At 39.6% G+C, this 23,834-nt stretch overlaps 2 protein-coding genes and 1 pseudogene across 3 annotated transcripts in view; 1 reads left to right on the forward strand and 2 right to left on the reverse strand.

Annotated features, from left to right (window-relative positions):
• PSMC2 (proteasome 26S subunit, ATPase 2) overlaps window positions 1-23,834 on the reverse strand; it is a 276,950-nt gene that overhangs the window by 171,622 nt on the left and 81,494 nt on the right. The window lies entirely within an intron of this gene.
• On the reverse strand, window positions 303-23,807 carry ARMC10 (armadillo repeat containing 10). 2 transcript variants are annotated; one of them, XM_050782778.1, is made up of 7 exons: window positions 23,572-23,723; window positions 23,112-23,215; window positions 14,483-14,631; window positions 11,567-11,701; window positions 5,912-6,088; window positions 1,648-1,719; window positions 303-687 (listed from the first exon to the last, which is right to left on the reverse strand). In XM_050782778.1, exons 1-7 carry the CDS (start codon window positions 23,721-23,723, stop codon window positions 433-435), a joined length of 1,044 nt encoding a protein of 347 aa, XP_050638735.1. In that variant the 3' UTR covers window positions 303-432. The 2 variants fall into 2 exon arrangements, with proteins under 2 accessions (XP_050638735.1, XP_050638734.1); XM_050782777.1 differs by lacking the exon at window positions 23,112-23,215 and having other exon boundaries at window positions 23,585-23,807.
• Window positions 8,674-9,661, forward strand: LOC126949751 (quinone oxidoreductase-like; annotated as a pseudogene).

Below are 23,834 nucleotides of genomic sequence, written 5' to 3' on the forward strand. Positions count from 1 at the left end.
TATGGTCAGGTTGGCAGGTGAGTGGCCTCAAGAACTTAGGATTTCATTGCTACTAAAAGAACAAGCTATGATAGTTCTGAAGCAACGATTTAGTCAAATACTGATGCTGTCTCAGATGAGTAACTGCAAATCACTTCAAAAAGTAGAAGGGTAGCTTAAATGTGAAAAAGGTTACTGCCACTTCATGTAGGGAAAATAACAAGTATTTGCAAATAGCAAAATAAAAAGAAAGAAACGGTTTCAGTACAAGCTCTTATACTCACTTGGTATCAAAACAGTCCAAAATCTAGAAGCATGGCAAGTTATAGCTGTGTTAATGATGAAATGCGATATTTACTGTTTAAATTCAGCAGCTGGAAGAATCCCCTTACAAGGAAAATAGAAAATACGTTTACATCCAGACTGCATTACTCTTTGGAAAAATATGACCAATCAGATTTTCGGTATTATTGTTAAAACCTTTTCCTTCACCTCTGCATCATGGTGGTCAACTAAAGCTTTTATTTTCTGGGCACATTCTTCTCCATGTAACAGGAAAAACAGTGAACCTTCAGTGAAAGTAGGCTGCACAGCTAAATGGCCTTCTATTTTGAGGCAGTTATTTATATTCTGAAATAGTGTAAGTACTCGAAGAAGAATCTCCTTTGCTACGTGGCTGTCATAAAGGGAAAGGAATGATGAATCCACCTGAAATAGGAAACAATGAGTATTATTTTGTATTAATAATATATGAAAACATTTTTCACGTATATTTTAACATCTTAAAATTGCATTGAATAACATTTAAAAATTTTAAAATTCACATTTAAAATGTGAATATCTCACATTTTAAAAATTTTGTCATAGAAAATTAACCCAACATTGCATAACTTAGATGTATAAAACCTTATGTATCCCCATGCTGTATACTAATGGAAAAAAGGGAGTGTTTTAGCTGGAAAAATACAATTTCCTTGTAATTTTAGAGTGTGGTTATTTGGGAAAAACAACCATTTTTCTTTTTTAAGATCTGTCATATGGTTTCATGGGAACTCATTATTTCATCAAACATTTAGTGCCCATACACTAGAGGGCGCAGAGCTGGGTGGGGAACAGGGATGAGCAGATGAATATGATGGTTCCTTTTCTACAGGAGTTAAGCTCCATTCTATCCCAGCATTCAGACCACTTATCACAGCTTTTAATTACCTTGTTCACTTGTTATATATTTTTGTTTCTCCACACGACTGTAAGCTTCATGAGGACATGTACCATGTCATGCTGTGCTCACTGGTGTGTCTCATCTAGAGTCTAGCATATGCTGGGGACTCAGTACTGCTGTTTCAGTGGATACTAAGATACATGTAAACACAAACAGGTCCAGTATAAAAGATGGAATGGCACAATTGTACCCAAAATTGGGTAGAGAAAAAAGTTATAATTTATTGTTGCTAGGGTGAATTTTTAAAAATGTTTTTCAAAAGTAAGTAAAATAGACTCATTGCAAAAAATTTAGGAAATTCATATATACAAAACGAATTTAAAAAATTCTTTAATACTGCTCCTCAGAAAGAATCCCTGTTAACATTTTAGGTTAAATCTTTCCAGATCTGTCTGCTCAAATTTATATATGTATATATTTACAAAATAAACATATAAGCTATTTACTTGGGCATGAAGAAGTCCTTCTGTCATGGCTGGATTTTCAGACAAATTCAAAAGCAGTTTCAAAACTTGCACCTGAAAGAAGATGATACTGGCTTATCTCAGAGTGGCAAGCATGAATTTTCTCTCTCAGGCATGCTTTCTCTCACCATGTCTTCCAGGCCTGGCTCAAATTCTCTTTACTCCAGGAAACCTTCTCTATTCATTCTACTTTAAACATCTCACTGTGAACTCTTATAACACTTGGCACCACTCTTAAGAGAACCTATCACAGAGCAGTGTTATTTAAACCTCACTTTTCCAATTACACCGTTAGGGAGATACAGAGTATACTGCAAATGTCCTGCACTACTCTTAGAGAACCTATCAGAGATAGAGGTTTTCTATCACAGTGTTATTTAAACCTATTTTTTCCCAATTATAATGTTAGGGAGATAGAATATTGCAAATGTCTTCACAATCTACCCCCAACTCACATGCACATCCGAACAGATGGTAAGCTTAACATCTGTTAAATACACGATCTTTATTATGATTACTGTTAAGTGAAGTATGGCCAGGCATGGTGGTGTCGACACGGCCTGTAGTCCTAGGTACTTGGGAAGCTCAGGTGGGAGGATCGCTTGAGCTTTCCCACCTTAATGATGTTCAAGTTCAAGGATGTTCAAATTCAAGCTATGATTGTGCCTGTGAACAGCCACTGCACTCCAGCCTGGGCAACATAGTGAGACCTGAGACCCCATTTTCACCCCCCACAAAAAAGAAAGAAAGAAATATAATCTTTAAAACAACAACAAAAAAACTCTCAAAGCTCATTTCTACTTAAAGTATAAAAATTCTGGAACTGTTTGGTTACCAAGACTAAATACATAACAATATGGCCCCTTTTAGTAAGCTACTATGAATCTTTGAGGCTATCTTTTAATGTGAAAGTGTTTTACAATCATATAAAAAAGCACAGTGATAAAAACTGATTGATGGGTTGATTGATTGAGATGGGGTCTCCCTATATTGCTGAGGCTGATCTTGAACTTCTGGCCTCAAGGAATCCTCTCACTTTGGTCTCCCAAAGTAACTAGGATTATAGGCATGAGCCACCATGCCCAGCAATGATATAAATAATAAGCAAATAAATGTTATTTAATGGCTGACTAGCTAAAATATCAGCATTCTTATCACTTATAACTGAAAAGTCAGTAATAAAAAGACTCAAATAGAACGCCTCTTTTTAAAAACAAAGGCCATGTGAAACCATACTTTCCACAAGATACCTGGAACTAAAACAAGGAGCATAGAGCGGGGGTACTAACTCAGGGAAATGTGACAAATGTGCTCTTCACTAGAGCTGGGAAGGAACCTGGATATTATTTTGCAAAAATTTTTTATTACAAAGGCAACAGATGTTTACCATAGCACTTTAAAAAAAAAATAGAAAAGCACAAAGAAAAAGAAAATTTACCCATATTTACATAACTAGAAATGATCACGGTTAAGTTTTGGTATTTTTGGCCAGGTGTGGTGGTGCATGCTTGCATTCCCAGCACTTTGGGAGGCCAAGGTGGGCAGATAACTTGAGCTCAGGAGTTCAAGAGCAACGTGGGCAACACGGCAAAACCTCGTCTCTACAAAAAATACAAAAATCAGCCAGGCGTGGTAGCATGTGACTGAAGTCCCAGTTATTCGGGAGGCTGAGGTAGGAGGATTGCTTGAGCCTGGGAGCTCAAGGCCGCAGTGAGCAGAGATCATGCCACTGCAATCTAGCCTGGGCAATAGAGTGAGATTCTGTGTCAAAAAAGAGAAAAGTTTTGGTATTTTCTTTTTGATCTTTATGCGTATATCCTGTGTACTCACAATTCCTTTGATCATGTTGTAGATACTAATTTATTTGAGGATAACATAATACTTTGCTTAATTTTACTGTTTTTATCAAATATTTCTTTATTTTTAGAAAATTACTACTTGGTCATAACAAAAATTTTAAGTAATGAAAAAGAGAACAAGGTAAAAACAAAAGCCACCATGCTATTGACCCCTTCCAATCCTCAGCAGTGACCACTGGTAACATTTCTTGAATATGCAGAGATTGTCTTTTTCAAACAGATGCTCTTAATAAATTAAGGTCTCTGGGAGTGAAAGAGTAAAGGAGACTTTTGACCCTTCTTTAGTGCACTCCGTGGAGGTCACTATCAGATCTCATCTGGCCTGACTCGCTGTCAGCAACACTAGGAATAAGTGTTAGAAAAAAAAAACCAAAACACCTGGTTCCAATGTCAATGAAGTTTCAATTAGAAAAATAGGAAGAAGAGGTATGAAATAGGATGGTTCTGAACTTATGACATAAGCCTGGATGAAGTCAAAGTCTGACACCCACTAATAGTCATGAAGGCAGGTATACAACCAGGGAATAGCAACAGCAATAGCTATTTGGTACCCTGTATTAAAATCTGATGTTGCTACTCTTTGTAGAAAGGAGTTAAATATGAGAAATATATATATACATATATATATATACACACACACACACATACACACACAGTTAGAGTACAACTACAGATTAAACAAATATATGGATTTTGATTTGAAACCATATTGACATGTTTTTTTTTTTCCTCATCACATGCACCATCTTGTGGTGACACTAGGACATTTTAAACCATTAGTTTCGTTTTCATTGCGGATGTAACAAGCACACAGTTTATTTATGTTAATCCTCCGCTATCTGCATTTGGTTATCAATCAGTGGTGTACCCAAAAGGTTATCATAGTACAGTGAGATCCCTGACTTAAGCAAAGTAAGATATTTTAAAATTCATTTTAGTGGTTATTTACTAAGAAAATACCTAAATCAGACATACTTTCCCACTAACAAATGGACGACTATCCAAAAGTTTATTTGCAAGTTAGAACTTTAAACTCAATTTTTATGGAAATCAATGTTGTAATTGGTGGCTATGTTCCAAGGCAGACCAAGAAAGCAAATTTTCTATCCTAGAAATACTGAACTAGCAATGTAATGGAAAAACACAACACAACAAAACAAAAATAGAACATACTATCGTGGTGTGGGTCATCTTTTAAAAAGTCAAAAAATACATGAAAATGCAGACGATGTCTGAGACAGATATATACAGCCCCAAGGCCAGACTCGCCTGGCTGAACTCAGCCTGACTCTGAACTCAGAGTTCCTCCAGAGTCAGGCAGAGGAGAGATTTCTCCTACAGAGGCAACAACATAAGAGTAAAAAGGGAAGGAGTTTCCACAGGGGTTCAGGGGCTGTAAGTTATCTTGCTCCACTGGAGACAGAGATGTTGATGCATGTTGGAAACTGCCCGGGAATGGTGCAATATTGCTGTAAGACTCTTACATTTAATTTTCAATACCTTTGGTACATCTTGGACCAGATCCAAACAAGTTTGGCTATTGGAAAAGAGAAAAGTCCACGTACAAACACCTTGGAAACATAAAAGCAAGACTACAGTAAAACTCTGCTGTAGTCACATCTTGATAACCTCAAAAATAACTGCAGTGATGTTGAATATTTGGAGTATGGCTTCACATTTGGTCTTTCTAAAATGCTTATGCATTTGTCTCTCAACTGTTCCAGAGAACACAGAGCAACATGGTAAAAAGCCTTGATGAACAATCAACCCAACTTATCAGAACTTTTAATTAGCCTACAATCTATTTTTATGCTACTTTTTCTTGAAAAATGGCAATTGATAAGAATGCACGCTAATATGAGAGATTTACTCAAGAACCTTTTTATAGGGCATCTCCTAAGGTCCTACTTAATTCAGCTCAATATCTGTTGCCTCTTATATCAACCTAACTGGACAGAGTGAAGCACTGAGACATCTTTCATTCATTCAATTCACTTCATTTACTACAACTTAAAAGTTGTTTTAGAAATATTTTTCAACAAATAACTGAATCAAAAAAATGATTTGTTAACCCCAAGGTAAGTAAAATATTCAACTAACCACTATTATTATTCAAAGACTCCTTTTAATCACAATGTTCCTATATTTGGTGGGGGGAAAGCTAGCTTCTGAGAAAACCAAATGAACATGAATCTGCTGATAAGTGAAACAACAGATGATCTTCACAAGTTAATTTCGCAATGGAGTATTTGGGACTAAATATACTTTCTTGGGCCCATGTGAGTTTTTAATAAATCTTCCTCTTCTTTGAGGCACATTAACTTAAGATAGGTGGCCTGCAAATACGATTTCAATGTTAATAAGCTTGACACAACAGCTCTTCATACCTTCGTGTTTCCATTTCCAGTAAGTAATACCTGGAACAGGTCTGTAATGTAATTGTGAAGCATGTGCTGGTGGTCATTGGTAACAGTCATGTTTGTCAACAATCTCAGTCCGGCCAGCTGCACAGCAGAGTTCAGAGGACCAGAGAAGACATCCTCACAGACTTGATTGATGTATATCTGAAAGCAGGGGAGGAATATGAGCATCTTAGAATCTCCAAAATTTTTCTACTGAACAGTCACTTTTCTGCACAGTGGAGTAAGGCTACTGCTCAGGATGGAACTGACTCCTCAAAAAATATGACATTTCCATCTGACCCTCAAATGTTGTTGACTTTTTAAAGCTTCCTTTGGTAATTCCAGGCACAGTGCTTAGCATCTTACAAATACTCCTCACTTAATCCTGAAGACAACTCTAATGAGGTGGGTGTTACACCATTACAGCTTTCTTGCAGACAAGGACTTTTAAGTCTTTGAGGAGCTCGAGTCCCCTGCGCAATGTCAGACAGCAGGTGGGGATGCAATAGCCAAGCCCAGAGATCATGCTCTTAACAGCAGTGGCCTCTCCCTGGCTGGAGGCCTCCCAGCTTAGTCCACCTTTCTGTTTCAACTGGTCTGTGCACAGTAGGATCAGGGAAGATGAGAGGCCATTTTGTGTCACGGTAAGTACCTCAGCAGTAGTGTCTAGAGAGCTACATCATTTCTGAAGTAAAGAATGGGAGGATAATGTGAAACAGAATCTTTCCCTAGAATTAATCCTATCAAAAGTAAGCAGAACAAAATTATACTTGGCCTAAGGTTCTTATTTACCTAGGTGTGTGTATATATATATGTAATTCACCCCTTCATAATATTGTTAACTATCACTGGTAAAAAGTAATGCAATGCTGTAGTACTCCTGTATCATATATCACAGAACTAAACTCAGTGTGATGGAAACTTTTCTGAAACTCTATTTTCTGTGTCTGGCCATGAGCTTTCTTTTTTTCGGGGGGACAGGGTCTCACTGCCGCACAGGCTAGAGTGGCACAAACTCTGCTCACTACAGCCTTGACCTCCCAGGCTCAAGTGATCCTCCTGCCTCAGTCTCCAGAGTAGCTGGGACTACAGGCGTGAGCCACCATGCCCAGCTAATTTTTGTATTCTTTGTAGATACAGGGTTTCACCATGTTGCCCAGGCTGGTCTCAAACTGTTGAGCTCAAGCAATCCGCCTGCCTCAGCCTCCCAAAGTGCTGGGATTACAGGTGTGCACCACCATGTCTAGCCTGGCCATGAGACTTCTAGCTTAGAAAAATGATGTTTTACAGATAACTGCTATTCACGTAAGCAAATCTGAACTCCACCAAAAGTTCTAACTGCTAAGAAAATTTTCCTAATTTGAAGTGGTAAGAAGTTACCAATTGTCCCATAAACAATTATTAATTTTTTAAAAACCCCAAATGTATCCATGTTACCATAGAAACTAAATGGCAGTAAAGCAAAGAGAGATTAAATTTTTAATCTGGTTTCAAGATCTAAATTACATTTATTTTTAGAGACAGGATCTCACTCTGTCACCCAGGCTGAAGTGCAGTGGCATGATAACAGCTCACTGCAGCCTCAAATTCCCCTGTCTCAGTCTCCTGAGTAGCTGGGACTACAGGTGCATGCCACTATGCCCAGATAATAAATTTTTTTTTTTTTTTTTAGAAATAGGGTCTCACCTAGCCTGGCCAACATGGTGAAACCCCGTTATCTATTAAAAATACAAAAAATTACACGCATGGTGGTGGGCACCTGTAATCCCAGCTACTCAGAAGGCTGAGGCATGCTGCTTGAACCCAGGAAGCAGGGGTTGTAGTGAGCTGAGGTTGCACCACTGCACTCCAGCATGGGCAACATGAGCGAGACTCCCAAAACAAATAAATGGGGTCTACGTTGCCCAGACTGGTCTTGAACTCCTGGCCTCCAGCAATCTCCTGTTTTGTCTCCCAAAGTGTTGGGATTACAGGTGTGAGCCACCACACCTGGCTGTCATTTACATGTGAAAGTCAACTGGTTCTCTTGGGTTACAATTTAATTATACATCCATCCTTTAAAAACAGGGCATTTATTTAGCTCTTTATAAATCATATATTTCTGTAAGAAGCTGATGTCTTTCAAAGCGTTTCCTAAAATGTGTGGACTGTTTACAACCTTATTATATCTGAATCTTCTGACCATTTCAATTCTAATAACAAGTTTACCAAAGGGACAGCTTAGTTATTCCTGTAGCTGTGTCCACCTCATCTTGTTCTGTTCTCTTGGAATTCTCTCCTTCCCCAATTCTACCTGTAGAGTAACATTCTCAAGAGCCAGGTCAGACTCCACCTCTTACAGAAACTTTTGGATCAAATCTCTCCTTTCTATGTACTCAATAATGTTTTACTTACATTTTTCCTTAAAGGACTTCATTATGTTCTGCCTTGACTTACAATTATTTAAGAACTTGCCTTGTCCTTCCTTCCACCTTTCTTAGAACAAGAGTTGCGTCATGCTCATTTGCACCACAAAGCAGGAGTTTGATAAATATTGAATTGAAATAACATAATTTCCTAATATTGCATTTTTCTGCTGACATTATCTGACCCTGACCTGGTTCCTTTAGCACCCTTAGATTAAACTGAACCCCAACTCCAAAAGTCTTGCTGGCTGCAAAAGTTAGAAGCAGCCTGGCCACCCTCCTTCAGTGGCATATGAAGAAGCCCTTGCAGATTTTGATTCCCACTCTAGAGCTTTTATCTAGATGACCACGGCAACTGAACAGAAGCTGATGAGAGCTGTTAGAGTGTTTGAATTTGGTAGACCAGAAGTCCTGAAACTCAGTCAGATGTTGCAGTACCAATTCCAAAAGACCATTAGGTGTAATCAAGGTTCATGCATGTGGTGTCAACCCTGTGGAGACATACATTTATTATGGCATTTATAATAGAAAACCACCTTATTCTATACTGCTGGCTCAGATGTAACTGGGGTAATGGAAGCTGTTGGAGGGAATGCATCTACTTTCAAGAAAAGTGACAGTTTTCACTACCGGCACAATCTCTCGGAGCCATGTGGAGTATGCTCCTGTAGCAGATCACACTGTTTACAAACTGCCTGAAAAACTGGACTTTTAAACAAAATGCTGCCATTGGTATCCCATATGTTACTGCATATAGAGCTCTGATTCACAGTGTCTGTATGAAATCTGGAGACTGGGTTCTGGTTCATGGGGCTAGTGGAGTTGCTGGAGTAGCAACATGCCAAATGGTTAGAGTTTATGCCTTAAAGGTTTGGGGCCCAGTTGGTATTGAGAGGGACAAAATGCTTTTGCAAAATGGAGCCCACAAAGTGTTTAATTACGAAGAAGTTAATTATGTTGATAAAATTAAGAAATGTGTGGTAAGAAAGGAACTGATGTGATTATTGAAATAATAGCTAATATAAATCTTACTAAAGCTGTGAATTGTTTGTCATATGGAAGATGAGTAATAGGTGTTGGCAACAGTGGTACTATTGAAATAAACCCACGGGACACTATGGCAAAAAAGTCTAGTAAAATTGTCGTTACTCTATTTTTCTCCAACCAAGGAGGAATCTCAGCAATTTGCAGCAGCCTATCAAGTTGGAATGGAAATTGGTTGGCTGAAACTTGTAATAGGTTCTCACTATATGTTGGAGAGGCCGCCCAGGCTCACAAAAATCTCTCTTACGGCAATGGGGCTACTGTAAAAATGATTCTTCTCTTTTGATGATTAATTCTTTCATGGATTTCAGAGGTTGTCTTTTGCCCAGTTTTACTTACACAATCTTTTGTTTAATTAACATTCATTTGATCCAGTGAGTTTCTTATGTGAAAAAAGTAAGATTTTCCTTTGGAGAACTGAGGAAGTACAGTAAAATTTATTTTATGGCTGGCAATATATTTTTTACCTTCTATTTCAAATCAAGAAATCTTCATAGTACAAAAGAGCACGCTAGTGGTTTTTTGGCATTGGGGTGCATTCCAGAAATTCTTAACTGATACTTGATTAATTCTATACCTTTGATTAAAACATAATAATTCAAAATAAGGTTCTCAGTTTCCAAGGACGTCCAATCCTACTTACCTTTATAAAGGTTCTTTTGTATCTGATTAGCCATAACTGTATTGGACTCTAAAGATTTTCTGGACTAAAAAAAAACCCCTATTCCAAACTAATCTCATCTGGATCTTTAAGTCTTGTGGAAGGGCAAGAATATATAATTTCCAGGGCACTTTGCTAGTTTTCCAATATTTTCCCAAATATTAGAATATCCACTTCATTGGATATTCTAATTGATTGTCAATGACACCATATATTCTGTGAGGACAGCAACCTTATCTTTCGTATGACACTTGGTACATAGTCTCCAAACTGGTAATACTTCTTGACTGATCAGATTTTCAAAGTAGATTTAGAGTTACCTGTGTGTGATGGGGGTCATATATTTTTATTGAAATTAATAAGCTTACCAATTTGACACATTAAGAATGGTCTGCTTTTGCTTCATAGCATAGTAATCTGTAATTCTGTAGAAAATTAAATTTTCTAGTCTATATAGTACTTGCCTCTCATCACTTCTGCATAGCTCCTCACAGTTACTGCCTAACAGTGTTCTGGGCTGGAAGTTTTTATCTAAACTAAATACAGAGATTAACTCTTACAAATCTTGCCATCAATATTATGTCCAAGGAAATAAAGTTTGGTTATTTGTTGTTTTTTTCTTCATATGAGCACATCCTCCTGTCTCTTGTTTTGTGATTGTCTTGACCTGATTTGTTCTGTTGAATGACAATTTCTGGTTTGAACATGGGAGTCCTGTTTCAGTAATGAACAGAAAACTGCTCTTTTCTATGACTGAGGGGTATCACTGGGTTCTGGCTACATATGCCATGGCTGAAGTGTTTTAACTGTTAGCATTTACCAAATTAACTATTTTTTTTTAACAGGTTAACTGCCTTATAAATAACATTTTTGAAAAAAGCATTAAAGCAATGTCAGTAACGCAGGTTAGCATGTGAATCCTAAAATGAAGAATTTCTCCCCATACAATGACATAAAGGAACAGTTATTCTGTAAAAGTCAGTTTAATCTATTTGCACATTTGCCTCATCCACTGAAAGAGCTAAAGCATACAGTGACTTAACGTTTTCCAATACACTCATATAGTACACTTAATTTCAAAGGCAAAACTAGCCAAACTATATGCATTAACAACCATATTTATGAATATGTAGCACTGCATATGCTCTCTGAATGAATGTCTTGTAATACTAGTTCTAGTTCTATTTGGCACGAAGTCTTGTCCCAACTTTCAGCCAACTACATTCACTATTTGGTTGGTGCCTATAGCTTTAAGGCTATTACTGTCACCAGTGCCTGTGCCTGATGTAAAGTAGAGGATAACCTGTAGAATAAACAAGCATTATTTTACTGAAACAAAAGTTTTATTGTACCTCTTATTGGCCAGTTCAGGTCCCTCCCTCTTTTGTCTTATTCTCCATTCCTCTAAAGGTAATCCTTGGCTGTAAAATTACAAAGGATAGTCTACTGAAGTTTCATTACTCATCTTTTTGTTATTTTTTCTTTTATTTATAGAAAACCTTATATATTTGGGATTTTCAGTCAACTTACCTTTATCTTGATTTGATTTTCAACATTCACACTCAGGTTATTTAGTGCATTTAAAGCTTTCTCTTTAATACTCTGGTTGGAATGGTTGATTTTGTTTCCAACAATTGGAATACCACCCAATTCACGAATAATAGCCTATGAGGGGAAAAAAATCAAAACAAAACAGGACTGGGACTTCAGTACGCATCTCCGTTCACTGAATTCTTTGCATCCACAAATACAATTAAAAATTAATGGCTTTTTGGAAATATCTTTCCCATATACAAATATTTAATTCAGATTTTTAAAAAATCTCACTACCTATACTTTTATAGGTAAAGAAAATCCATTGAAAACAAAATTAAGATATAGAATTACTTAAACTACAGTGTTGAGAAATACAATAAAAATTTACAGAGGTACTATAGCGATCTTGAAGCAACTTACAAATAAAATTATTTTTCTTTGAGATGAGTTATATGACTTCTCCATTATAGGCAAAACTGGAAAAGTGTTACTATTTAGAATACTAAAGTAAGTGTTTTAATTTAGAATACTACAGTAGTGTTTTGCTAACATGTATTATTTGAAACACTAATCCCTCAAAATGTTAAGAGATGTTCCATAAAAATAAGGGGGGGGGGTTTTCCCCTGGTTATATAAGTTTAGGAAAATCTAAGTATAACAAGAGTAAGCATGTTTCTTTAATATGTTCATGTGCATTGGGAATCTTGAAGAGGTGTGTGTTGATGATAGTATGTCTATGAACTATACACAAAAAGAGGGTCATTTTTCAGCAGTGGAAATGGTGGGAACACACTGACATCTTGCAGAATCAGATTCCACACAGTTTGAAAAATGGTACCCAGGGCCAGGCGCGGTGGCTTACACCTGTAATCCCAGCACTTTGGGAGGCCGAGGTGAGCGGATCACTTGAGGTCAGGAGGTCGACACCAGCCTGGCCAACATGGTGAAATCCCATCTCCACTAGAGATACAAAAATTAGCCAGGCGTGGTGGCTGGTGCCTGTAATCCCACTACTGGGGCGGTTAAGGCAGGAGAATCGTTTGAACCTGGGAGGAGGTTACAGTGAGCCAAGACTGCGCCACTGCAATCTAGCCCGGGCAACAGAGTGAGACACTGCCACAAAAAAAAAGAAAAAAAAAAAAAAGAAGAGAAATGGCACCCAAATATTCAGAGGAAAAATAATCTGGGAGTTCTTATAGGTAGTTGCAATAATATGTTACCATGTACCTTTGCCTAAACATTGAAAGAAATAAACTGCTTTAATTCTTGTAAGAAAAACATGCTAAAAATGATTCTTGTCAAGTCAAGACATGCTATTCTAGCAGGAAAAAAGAAAAAGATTGCCATCATCTATCTACTTTTTACAAATAGCTCAATACTCCATTTTACCGTTAAGGGTGATCTTAGCATTAAAAGAGAAATAAACTTTCCCTTTACAATTTCAAGTTCTTTTAAAGGACTTGCAGTAACTAGAAAAGTTTTTTTTTTTTTTTTTTTTTTTAACTGTACTGTTAAAGCAGATTAAGGTACTACAATTGATGGTGAGGGCACTGACCCCCGCTCCTCAAGAAAGTACTTCTTCTCCAGTGGGTACTGGCCTACTCTGACTGCAACTTATTTTAGAGGAATACAAAATTATGCCATCAGAAATACTCCTTTAAAGGTAGGCTAACACATTAATCACTAGCTATTGTTTTTGCTTGTCTAGTGGCCCTCTTTCCACGGGGGCAGATGTGGCATCTCCTCTGTTCCACACAATCCCTCCTGGGATTGTTGTTCACTTGTATTCACAGCCATCCCTGCTACTTAGCTGTAGGCTGCTCATGTGAACCAGGTTTCCTAAACATGGGCGATGGTCCCTTGATTGATCCAGAGATTGCCCCAGAGACTGATCCAAAGAGCACTGGATCCTAGAAGAACAACTGTACCTTTTGGATCATGAGCTACAGAGATGAAGGCTTAGAGAGGCTAGTGGCTTTCTTTCAACCCTTGTGAAGAAAACCACTTTGTGGCCAGAAAGATAAAGACCAATACATAAAATTGAGTGGCCATAAGCAAAGCCAAGAGGTAGAGAAAGAGAAAACTCTGGTAACTCTTTCTGCGACCTTGAACTGGACTCAGTTGTGTCTGAAATCTGCTATTCTTTGCTGTCTAAGTTAGCTGAGCTCAATATTTTCCCTTTAAAGCTTAAAATAATTTAAGGTGAATTCTGTCATTTATAACTGAAAGAGTAGGTAATACACAAAGATTCTCTATCTCTCTATACATCTATAGAGCTTTACAGTAAACCTTGCCATTCTGGAGAAAGCTGGGCTAAAAATACAATAAATTCAAAATAATTTTGTACTTATGACAATGTTAACAAAGGGCATTAGCTGAAAACAATTACAATTTTTTTTTTAACTATTTTCTCATGCTGGACGGTTGTCAGAAAGAGTAGGAAGAAGGACATGTTCAAATTAAGCTCTTTAGTCTTAGTTTTAAGTCTCCATTTGCAGGAGCCATTTACATTGATTAGTGGTTATCAGAGTGTGGTCCAGTATCGGAATCATACTCAGACCTATATACAATTTAAAGTATGTACTTAAATGTTAGATGCATTTATTGTTTTACTGAAGCACTGCTGAATTTTAAATAATTTAGAAGGCCATGAAATGCTAAACGTTCATTAGATATACTTACGAATGTGATGCCAGTGACCAACTTCATAGGGATCTACAATCACATTAATAATCATATTACTATTAGGCTGTGTTTTTCAGAAGTAAACATTATGTTTTAAGTATAAGTAGCCACATTGCACAGATGAGAAAATTGAAGCTCTGAGAGGTTAAGTAATTTATTCAGGGTCACAATTACTGCTAGTGTGTAAGAATGGAAAGAGCCTGCTTGCTGAGTTGAGGTACTTACTTGGTTAACTGAAAAGGCTGCATTGTTACCCAAAGTAATCAAAGCTCTTTCAATAATTACAGGATCCTCAGTCGACTCTAGCAGGTAAAGGAGTTTCTGAAGTTGTGCAGCATTTAGAACATCATCATATGAACCATCAGTTAAGTCTTCTGCATAAGAAGAAAGTTATTTGAAGTTAATCTAAAATCAATATGAGATTTTTTTTTTTTTTTTTTTTTTTTTTTGAGACAGAGTCTCGCTCTGTCACCCAGGCTGGAGTGCAGTGGCCGGATCTCAGCTCACTGCAAGCTCCACCTCCCGGGTTTACGCCATTCTCCTGCCTCAGCCTCCCAAGTAGCTGGGACTACAGGCGCCCGCCACCTCGCCCGGCTAGTTTTTTGTATTTTTTAGTAGAGATGGGGTTTCACTGTGTTAGCCAGGATGGTCTTGATCTCCTGACCTCGTGATCCACCCATCTCGGCCTCCCAAAGTGCTGGGATTACAGGCTTGAGCCACTGTGCCCGGCCCCGAGATTATTTTTGAGACAGGCTCTCACTCTGTCACCCAGGCTGGAGTGCGGTGGCACGATCATGGCTCACTACAACCTTGATCTCCTGGGCTCAAGTGGTCTTCCCGTCTCAGCTTCCCAAGTAGGTAGGACCTGTGGTCCTAGCACATGCACCACGTCTGGTTAATGTCTAAAATTTTTTGTACAGATGGGGTCTCACTATGTTGCCCAGGCTGGTCTCAAACTTCTAACCTCAAGCAGTCCTCCTGCCTTGGCCTCCCAAAGTGGTGGGATAACAGTATGAGCCACTGTGCCCAGTCTGTTTTTTTAAATTTTAAAAACAATATCGAATACCTACTTGTATGGCAGGCACAGTATCAAGCACTTTACATCCTTAGGAAGAAGATACTGTACTACTCTCAATTTACAGCTGGGAAATGTAGGCTTATAGATACCAAGAAATTAGCCAATGGTCACTTGGCATATGGCTGTTAGTAAGACACTTCATGCAAACACTATATACCTCAAATGCTGGTAACATTTTCTGTTTCTCCTTTTAAAAACCAGGTACACCCATCCAATGGAACACTTCCCTCTAAACAGATTAATTAGGAAATATGATTTGCGTTAAGGAGATCTTTTCTGAGCACATCAGATAGAAGGAAAGCTATGGGAGTAAACCAATCTTTTTGCTAGTGTGGCATTTTTGTTTGATTTATACAACAAGGCATGTTGACTAGGATACTAGAATAGTCCTGCTGGTGGTGATGACAAAAGAAAAGCTGACATTTTGAGGAAGAGCTAGGATAGCCAAATGCTGGATCTGCTCAATGATGTTCAGAACTTATGGCTGTACCTTAAAAAAAGTCCTCTTTACAGAAATCACCACAGAAATAACAGAAACCATTTTATAACACTCTTACTGGGGTGGTTGGGGGGAGGGGAAAGGGTAGGGTGAGGAGGAGGTTACACAACAATAGGTGCTACATGATCTCAAATCTGTGTTTTTTTCTTTAAGAAAAAACATACGAAATTGTTAGGCTGGGCATAGTAGCTCATCTCTGTATCCCAGCACTTTGGGAGGCAGGAGAATCACTTGAGGCCAGTGGTTCGAGACCAGTCTGTACAACATAATGAGACCCTGTCTCTATTTAAAAAAAAAAAAAAAAAAGTAAATAAAAATGTTAAAAGTGGTTATCTTTGGGTAGTGGGATTATGAAGGACTTTTATTTTCTACCCTGTACTCAACAGTACTGTTTTTTTTTCCAATAAACATGTATTATTCCAATAAACATGTAACATAAAATAAGTATATTGCTTAAAGAAGAATCACACGCAAAAAATAAACAAAATAAAGGGACTAGTATAGATTATGTATGGGAAACAATATGTGATATGTGATATATAATATGTGATGCCCTGAGGAAGTCAAATAAGAAATGTTAAGAAAATGTCACAGCTACGAAGCCAGAATATTCTCACTACCAAGTCTTAATTGAGACCTTTTACTTTTGAATCCACTGTCGGCCTCATTAACACCTTATAAAACAGGGTTTCGCCCCAAGAATACTTGAAAAGATAAAGGAAAGAATGATAAAAACACAGCTTTTCAGAATGGAAAGAATTTGGGGTTCATTCAAACCTCTCATTTTACACAGGAAGAAACTGAAGCCAGGATTGTTCAAGGATCTGCCTAAAATCACAGCAGTAGCTAGAAGCAGAAACCAGAGAAATGAAAAATCAAAGTTACAAGTAAGTCACTTACTATTTTTTGGGGTCTCAGTTTTCTCATCTGTAAATAAAAGGGTTTGCTTAATACTGTAACTGGCTCCAGAGTTTCCTACATAGCCCTGAAGTTGTATGATTTCATATACACACACATACATACACGTGCACATGCATGGCAGAAGTGTGATAAATTTAACTCATCCATATTTGAGATATTTCAAAATCATATTACTTTGTTACATGTTATCTCATAAAGTCATTTTTAAAAAGCTTACAGACTGGGTGCGGTGGCTCATGCCTGTGATCCCAGCACGTTGGGAGGCTCAGGCGGGCGGATCACTCGAACTTAGGAGTTTGAGACCAGCCTGGCCTCAGAGATGGTGAAACCCCATCTCCACTAAAAATAGAAAAAAATTAGCCAGGCATGGTGGAGGATGCCTTGTAATCCCAGGTACTTGGGAGGCCAAGGCAGGAAAATTGCTTGAGCCTGGGAGGCGAAGGTTGCAGTAAGCCGAGATTGCACCACTGCACTCCAGCTTGCGTGACAGAAGTGAAACCCTGTTGTTTTTTTTGTTTTTTTTTTTTAAAAAAAAAAGAAAGAAAAAAAAGGAAAAAGCTTTTAGATGTATAAATTCTTTATAAATAGCCATTTAAAATTTCTCTAGGGATTAAATCACTGAAAGTAAAATTTCACGGTGTTATATCATAGAATTTTCACTTGGTGGGAAGAGGCACAGTGTGGTAGTTAAAAGTAAGGCAAGGCTGTGGAGCCAGGTTGTTTAGTTCAAATTCCCAAATAAGCTACTCACCAGGTAAGAGACTTAGGCTCTCTCAGCTTCAGTTTACTCATCTGCTAAATAGGAGTTAATAGTGCCTACCTCAAAGCACTTTTGTACCTAGAATATTTAAAGTGCCTAGTATATTTATTATTTTCATTAATGGGACACAGAGCCGATTAATAGCAAAAGTGGCTTTAGAATCCAGATCTTTTTACTCCTACATTACTTACTCCCCCCAACCATTATTCCTCCTAGTATATTAAAAAAAATGAGCCTAGCCAGGTGCAGTGGCTCACGCCTGTAATCCCAGCACTTTGGGAGTCTGAGATGGGTGAATCACGAGGTCAGGAGTTCAAGACCAGCCTGGCCAAGATGCTGAAACCCTGTCTCTACTAAAAATACAAAAATTAGCCAGACATGGTGGCACGTGCCTGTAATCTCAGCTACTCGGGAGACTGAGGTAGGAGAATTGCTTGAACCCAGGTGGCAGAGGTTGCAGTGAGCCGAGATCGCGTCACTGTACTCCAGCCTGGGCCACAGAGCAAGACTCCATCTCAAAAAATATAGAATAATAATGATAATAATAATACTAATAATGAGCCTATATTTTAACTCTGTAAATTCTGTTTGAATTTCTAATAAAAACCATATATTGGCCTGGCACGGTGGCTTACACCTGTAATCCCAGCATTTTGGGAGGCCAAGGCAGGCAGATAACCTGAAGCCAGGAGTTCGAGACCAGCCTGGCCAACATGGTGAAGCCCCGTCTCTACTAAAAGTACAAAATTAGCCAGGAGTGGTGGCACATGCCTGCTGTCCCAGCTACTCAGGTGGGTGAGGCAGGAGCATTGCTTGAACCTGGGAGGCAGAGGTTGCAGTGAGACGAGATCGCACCACTGTACTCCAGCCTGGGCGACAGAGGAAGACTCCATCTCAAAACAAAAAAATAAAACAAAACAAAAACCATGTATTACTTTTTAGTAAAGAAATGTAAAACTTAAAACTCCAAATACATTTTACAGGAGGGCGATCATCAAATACTCAGCTCTTCCACTGGTGAGTTTTTGGACTACTATTACACAGGTGAGGCAGTCAAACACCATGTGTTCTACTTCCCATCTAGCTTTGTGCCAACAAGATTGTGAAAGAAAGGCTCAGTGGTTCGTTGTCTCCTCCAGTAAATCAAGGAGAAATTACAATTCTCAAAGGGAATGAAAAGTAACTACCACATTATAACACAGCAAGACAAATTTCAAGATAACTGTCATGGTTCAGAATCTTTCCAACTGTGAACACAATATGTCTGTTTATGTAGTCTTAGGCCCTTCAGTAAAATTATCTTCTCACTACAGAACTCCTACTTTTTAAAGTGAATTCCTAATTTTTAACGTGTTTACAGCTATCATGAATGATATATATTTTTTGAAACAGGGTCTCATTCTGTTAAAATCTTTTCAACTAAAGTTTTAAGTTGTTACTGCATGTATACAAGAAGTTATTGGTCTGGGTATATTGACTTGTACTCAAGATATTCTATAAACTCATTGCCTCTAGTAGTTAGTTAATTCTCTTGGATTTTTCCAAGTAAATCATTATGCCTCCTACAATTATAATTCTGCCTCCTTTCTAATGTTTACACATGTTGCTTTTTTCTTATCAAGTTATGACTCCAGAAGAAGGTTGAATAATAGCTGTGATAGCAGACACTGTTGTCTTGAGTTTAATAAGGATGTCTTTAATAAGGATAACAGTGTGTCTATTAAATATAATATTTGCTTTCGGGTTTTGATGGATGCACTTCATTAACTTAAGAACATTTCTTTCTATTTATTCCTAACTTGCTGCAAGTTTTTATCAGAAATGATACAATTTTTTTTCTTTTTTTTTGTTCAGAGTCTTCGGCTATGGAAAGAAATAATATTTTAATGCCTTTTTACTATGAGGTCATCATGTGGCTTTTCCTTTTTCTAATATGACTCCTCCTTCCATGTCCATTTGGCCTTGGTATATTATTACTTTAATCCCCTGATAGATTTGATTTGCTAATATTTTAAGATTTTATATCTTTATTCGTAGTTGAGACAGATTTATACTTTTTCATACTATCTTTGTCAAGTTTTGGCATTAGACTGTTGGATGAATTGGGACTGTTTCCATCTTTTTCAATGCTCTCAAACCATGTTAATACAAAAATTATTTTTATTTTATTTTATTTTATTTATATATATTTTTTTGAGAAGGAGTCTCGCTCTGTCGCCCAGGCTGGAGTGCAGTGGCCGGATCTCAGCTCACTTTAAGCTCCGCCTCCCGGGTTTACGCCATTCTCCTGCCTCAGCCTCCCAAGTAGCTGGGACTACAGGCGCCCGCCACCTCGCCCGGCTAGTTTTTTGTACTTTTTTAGTAGAGACGGGGTTTCACCGTGTTAGCCAGGATGGTCTCCATCTCCTGACCTCGTGATCCGCCTGTCTCGGCCTCCCAAAGTGCTGGGATTACAGGCTTGAGCCACCGCGCCCGGCCTTTATTCTATTTTATTTTTTAAGATAGAGTCTTGCTCTTCTGCTCAAGCTGGAGAGCAGTGGCACAATCACAGTTCACTGCAGCCTTGACCTCCTGGGCTCAAGGGATTCTCCCACAACAGCCTCCTGAGCAGCTGGGATTTCAGGTGCACACTACCATGCCTGGCTAATTTTTGTATTAAATTAGGGGTTTCGGCCGGGCGCGGTGGCTCACGCCTGTAATCCCAGCACTTTGGGAGGCCGAGGCGGGCGGATCACAAGGTCAGGAGATCAAGACCACGGTGAAACCCCGTCTCTACTAAAAATACAAAAAATTAGCCGGGCGCGGTGGCGGGCGCCTGTAGTCCCAGCTACTCAGGAGGCTGAGGCAGGAGAATGGCGTGAACCCGGGAGGCGGAGCTTGCAGTGAGCCGAGATCGCGCCACTGCATTCCAGCCTGGGCGACAGAGCGAGACTCCGTCTCCAAAAAAAAAAAAAAAAAAAAAAATTAGGGGTTTCACTATGTTGTCCAGGCTGGTTTTGAACTCTGGGCTCAAGTGATCCTTCCACTTCAGCCTCCCAAAGGGATTAGAGGTGTGAGTTTAAAACAAAGACAAGATTGCCACTGCACTCCAACCTGGGCAGAGCGAGACTCTGCCTCAAAAACAAACAAAAGATCATCTTCTGAAATCTAAGCGTGATGACTGTATTAGTCCATTCTCATGCTGCTATGAAGAACTGCCCAAGACTGGGTAATTTATAAAGGAAAGAAGTTTAATTGATTCACAGTTCCACATGGGTGGGGAGGCCTCAGGAAACTTACAATTATGGTGCAAGGGGAAGCAAACACTTCCTTCTTCATAGGCAGCAGGAAAGAGGAGTGCGGAGCAAAGGGGGAAGGCCCACATAAAACCATCAGATATCCTGAGCACTCACTATCATGAGAACAGCATGGGGCGGGGGAACTGCCCCTGTGATTCAATTACCTCCCACTGGGTCCCTCCCACGATGTAGGGATTATGGGATTACAATTCAAGATAAGCTTTGAGCTGGGCACGGTGGCTGATGCCTGTAATTCCAGCACTTTGGGAGGCTAAGGCAGGCATATCACTTTGCCAACATGGTGAAAACGCGTCTCTACTAAAAATACAAAAAAAATTAGCCAGGCACGTGGTGTGTACCTGTAATCTCAGCTACTCCGGAGGCTGAGGCAAGAGAATTGCTTGAACCCGGGAGGCAGCGGTTGCAGTGAGCTGAGATCATACCACTGCACTCCAGCCTGGGTGACAGAGTGGGACTCTTTCTCAAAAAAAAAGAAAAGATTTGGGTGGGGACACAAATCCAAACCATATCGATGACGAAATGAGCATTTCTTAAGTCTTCTTCAGTGATAAAGGTGTAGCTTCAGGAAGAAGGGACTGTGAGCAAATTATTTTTTAAGCTGCCTTACCTAAGATAATGATTATGGGAACTGGTAAATTTAAGTTTAAAAGACTTTGTCCACATTCGTCAGGTTGAGTCAGTAAAACTGAGAAGATATCTGAGTCTAGGACACCTTCCCAATGTACTTATACAAAAATATTTCTGACATGGGAAAGAAAACAAATTAGGCTTTGTAAATGCTATGATTTGAATGTCTCTTGCAAAACTCATGTTGAAACTTAATTCCCAATGTGGCAATATTGAGAGGTAAGGCCTTTAAGAGGTGATTGCATCATGAGGGGTCTGTCCTCATGAATGAATTAATCCATTAATTATGGATTAATAATCATAATCATGGATTAATGAGCAGGACTGGTGGCTTTATAAGAACAAGAGACCTGAGTCAGCATGTTAACACACTTGCCCCTCTGGCCTTGGGATGCCCTATGTCACAACAAGAAGGTCCATACCAGCTACGGCCTCTCAATCTTGGACTTCTCAGCTTCCATAACTCTAAGAAATAAATTCCTTTCTTAATAAATTACCCAGTTTCAGGTATTCTATTATAAGCAACAGAAAATGGACTAATACAGTAAGAGTAAATACAAATCTTAAAAAAAAAAAAAAAAAAAAAAGCTGAATTATACCTAGTGCCAAAAGTGAAAGAGACCTTCCCCTTCCACTCCCTTTTCCTTAAAGCATTCCCTCATGCAAACTTGTAATTACAAATCCTTTGTTGGCCAGGTGAGGAGGCTCCATCCTGTAATTACAGCACTTCGGGATGCTTAGGCAGGAGGACTGCTTGAGCCAAGTTCAAACCAGCGTGGGCAACAACACGGTGAACACCTGTCTCTTAAAAAAATACAAAAATTAGCCAGGTGTGGTGGTGTGCGCCTGTAGTCCTAGTTACTTAGGGGGCTGAGGTGGGAGGAGCCCAGGGAGGTGGAGGCTGTGATTGCGCCACTGCACCGAGCCTGGGTGACAGACTGAGTCCCTGTCTGAGAACAAAACAAAACTCCTTTTCCTGTTTCTTTGATACAAATGTAAATCTTTTTAAAAGCGAAATAAGCATTTGGCCAGTTTTACAGCCCAAGAAAGTCTTTCTTAAAAGCTTTGGAGCCTACTGTTTGAAGAAAGCCTACTCTTTGAAACCTACTCTTCCAGGAAGATAGAGCCCCAATCTCCCCAGCTCTGTGAGTTTTTACCCTGGGCACCTGGTTCCACATCATAAAGACATTTTTACTTTTCCTCTGGATAAAGGCAATTAGATAACAACCACCCCAATTACCAGTAAATTTAGGATAAACTACATGTAGTGAATGGTACTGTCAAGTCATCTTACTTAAGGACAAATTAGTTTTTATCTTGAGAACACGTACGTAATACGAAATCGGTTCTATCTGTCCAGCTACACTTAAAGGAATTAGAATTCTTCTGGCTATCCCATTAGCAAATTGCCCGTGATGCTTGAGACAATCTAGTTTGTGCTTACTCAACAATGACGCTGTTTAGTTCTCTTCTACAATTGTGGACAGGAGTTTCTTGGATGGCACATATGTTATTTTAAATTACTTCCCTAACGGCTTCCATGATGTGAAACATGCCTCTGGAGGGTTTTACCGTACCGATCAACTTTTGGACAGAAACCGAATCTGGCATTTGTCCGCTGGGAGGGTGTGTCTCGCGCAGACAACTGTTCCCATTTCCAAAACACACACCAGGCTGGGAGGTCTTGGACCACTGTGACTCCCAGGTACCTCCCCTCTGAGGCCGGGCCGAGCGCCCGCACAACTGCCCCTTTGACGTCCCTTCTTCCAGGATACTTGCAAGCAGAGCTTCACTTATGGCTCCGGGCCCCTCAACAGCCCTTCCACAATCGGCAGAATCCCTTTAATTACACAAAGGCCCGGAACAAGCTTTAAAGTGAGAGGCCATCAACAGGCTTTTAAGAAACCTAATCCTCCACTGTGGCGCAAAGCTCAGGCAGGAAAGCCAGGTCAAGTTTTCATATCAGGATAGTGAACAAAGAATGGGCGGCGGGGGCGGCGCAGCACCACGCACCCACACAAGTACTGCCTCTCCCTCTAGCTCGGCTCCTCATCTTACCCCGAGGACACGCAAGCCACCACCCAAGCCCGGGAAGCCCCCCTGCCCAGTCCCCGCCCACCTGCCGGGCACCCCGCGGTCTCACCTGCAGACTTGGAAGGGCGCATCCCGAGCTCGCGGTCGCCCCGCCGCCGACCCCGGGTCAGTCTGTAAATGCAGTAGCAGGCGCCGGCGCCGAGGAGCAGGCCCGCCGCCACCCAGCCCGCGCCCCGGGGGCCACCCATTCTGCAGCCGCGGCAGAGCCGCCGCGCTGGGCCAGGGCAGGAGGCTCCTGGGGGCCAGCGCGGAGGTCTCCAGATCACGCGGGCCTAGCCGCCACAACAAACCGCGCGCGA

The sequence above is a fragment of the Macaca thibetana genome, chromosome 3, assembly GCF_024542745.1.
Source record: "Macaca thibetana thibetana isolate TM-01 chromosome 3, ASM2454274v1, whole genome shotgun sequence".
Lineage (NCBI taxonomy): Eukaryota > Metazoa > Chordata > Mammalia > Primates > Cercopithecidae > Macaca > Macaca thibetana.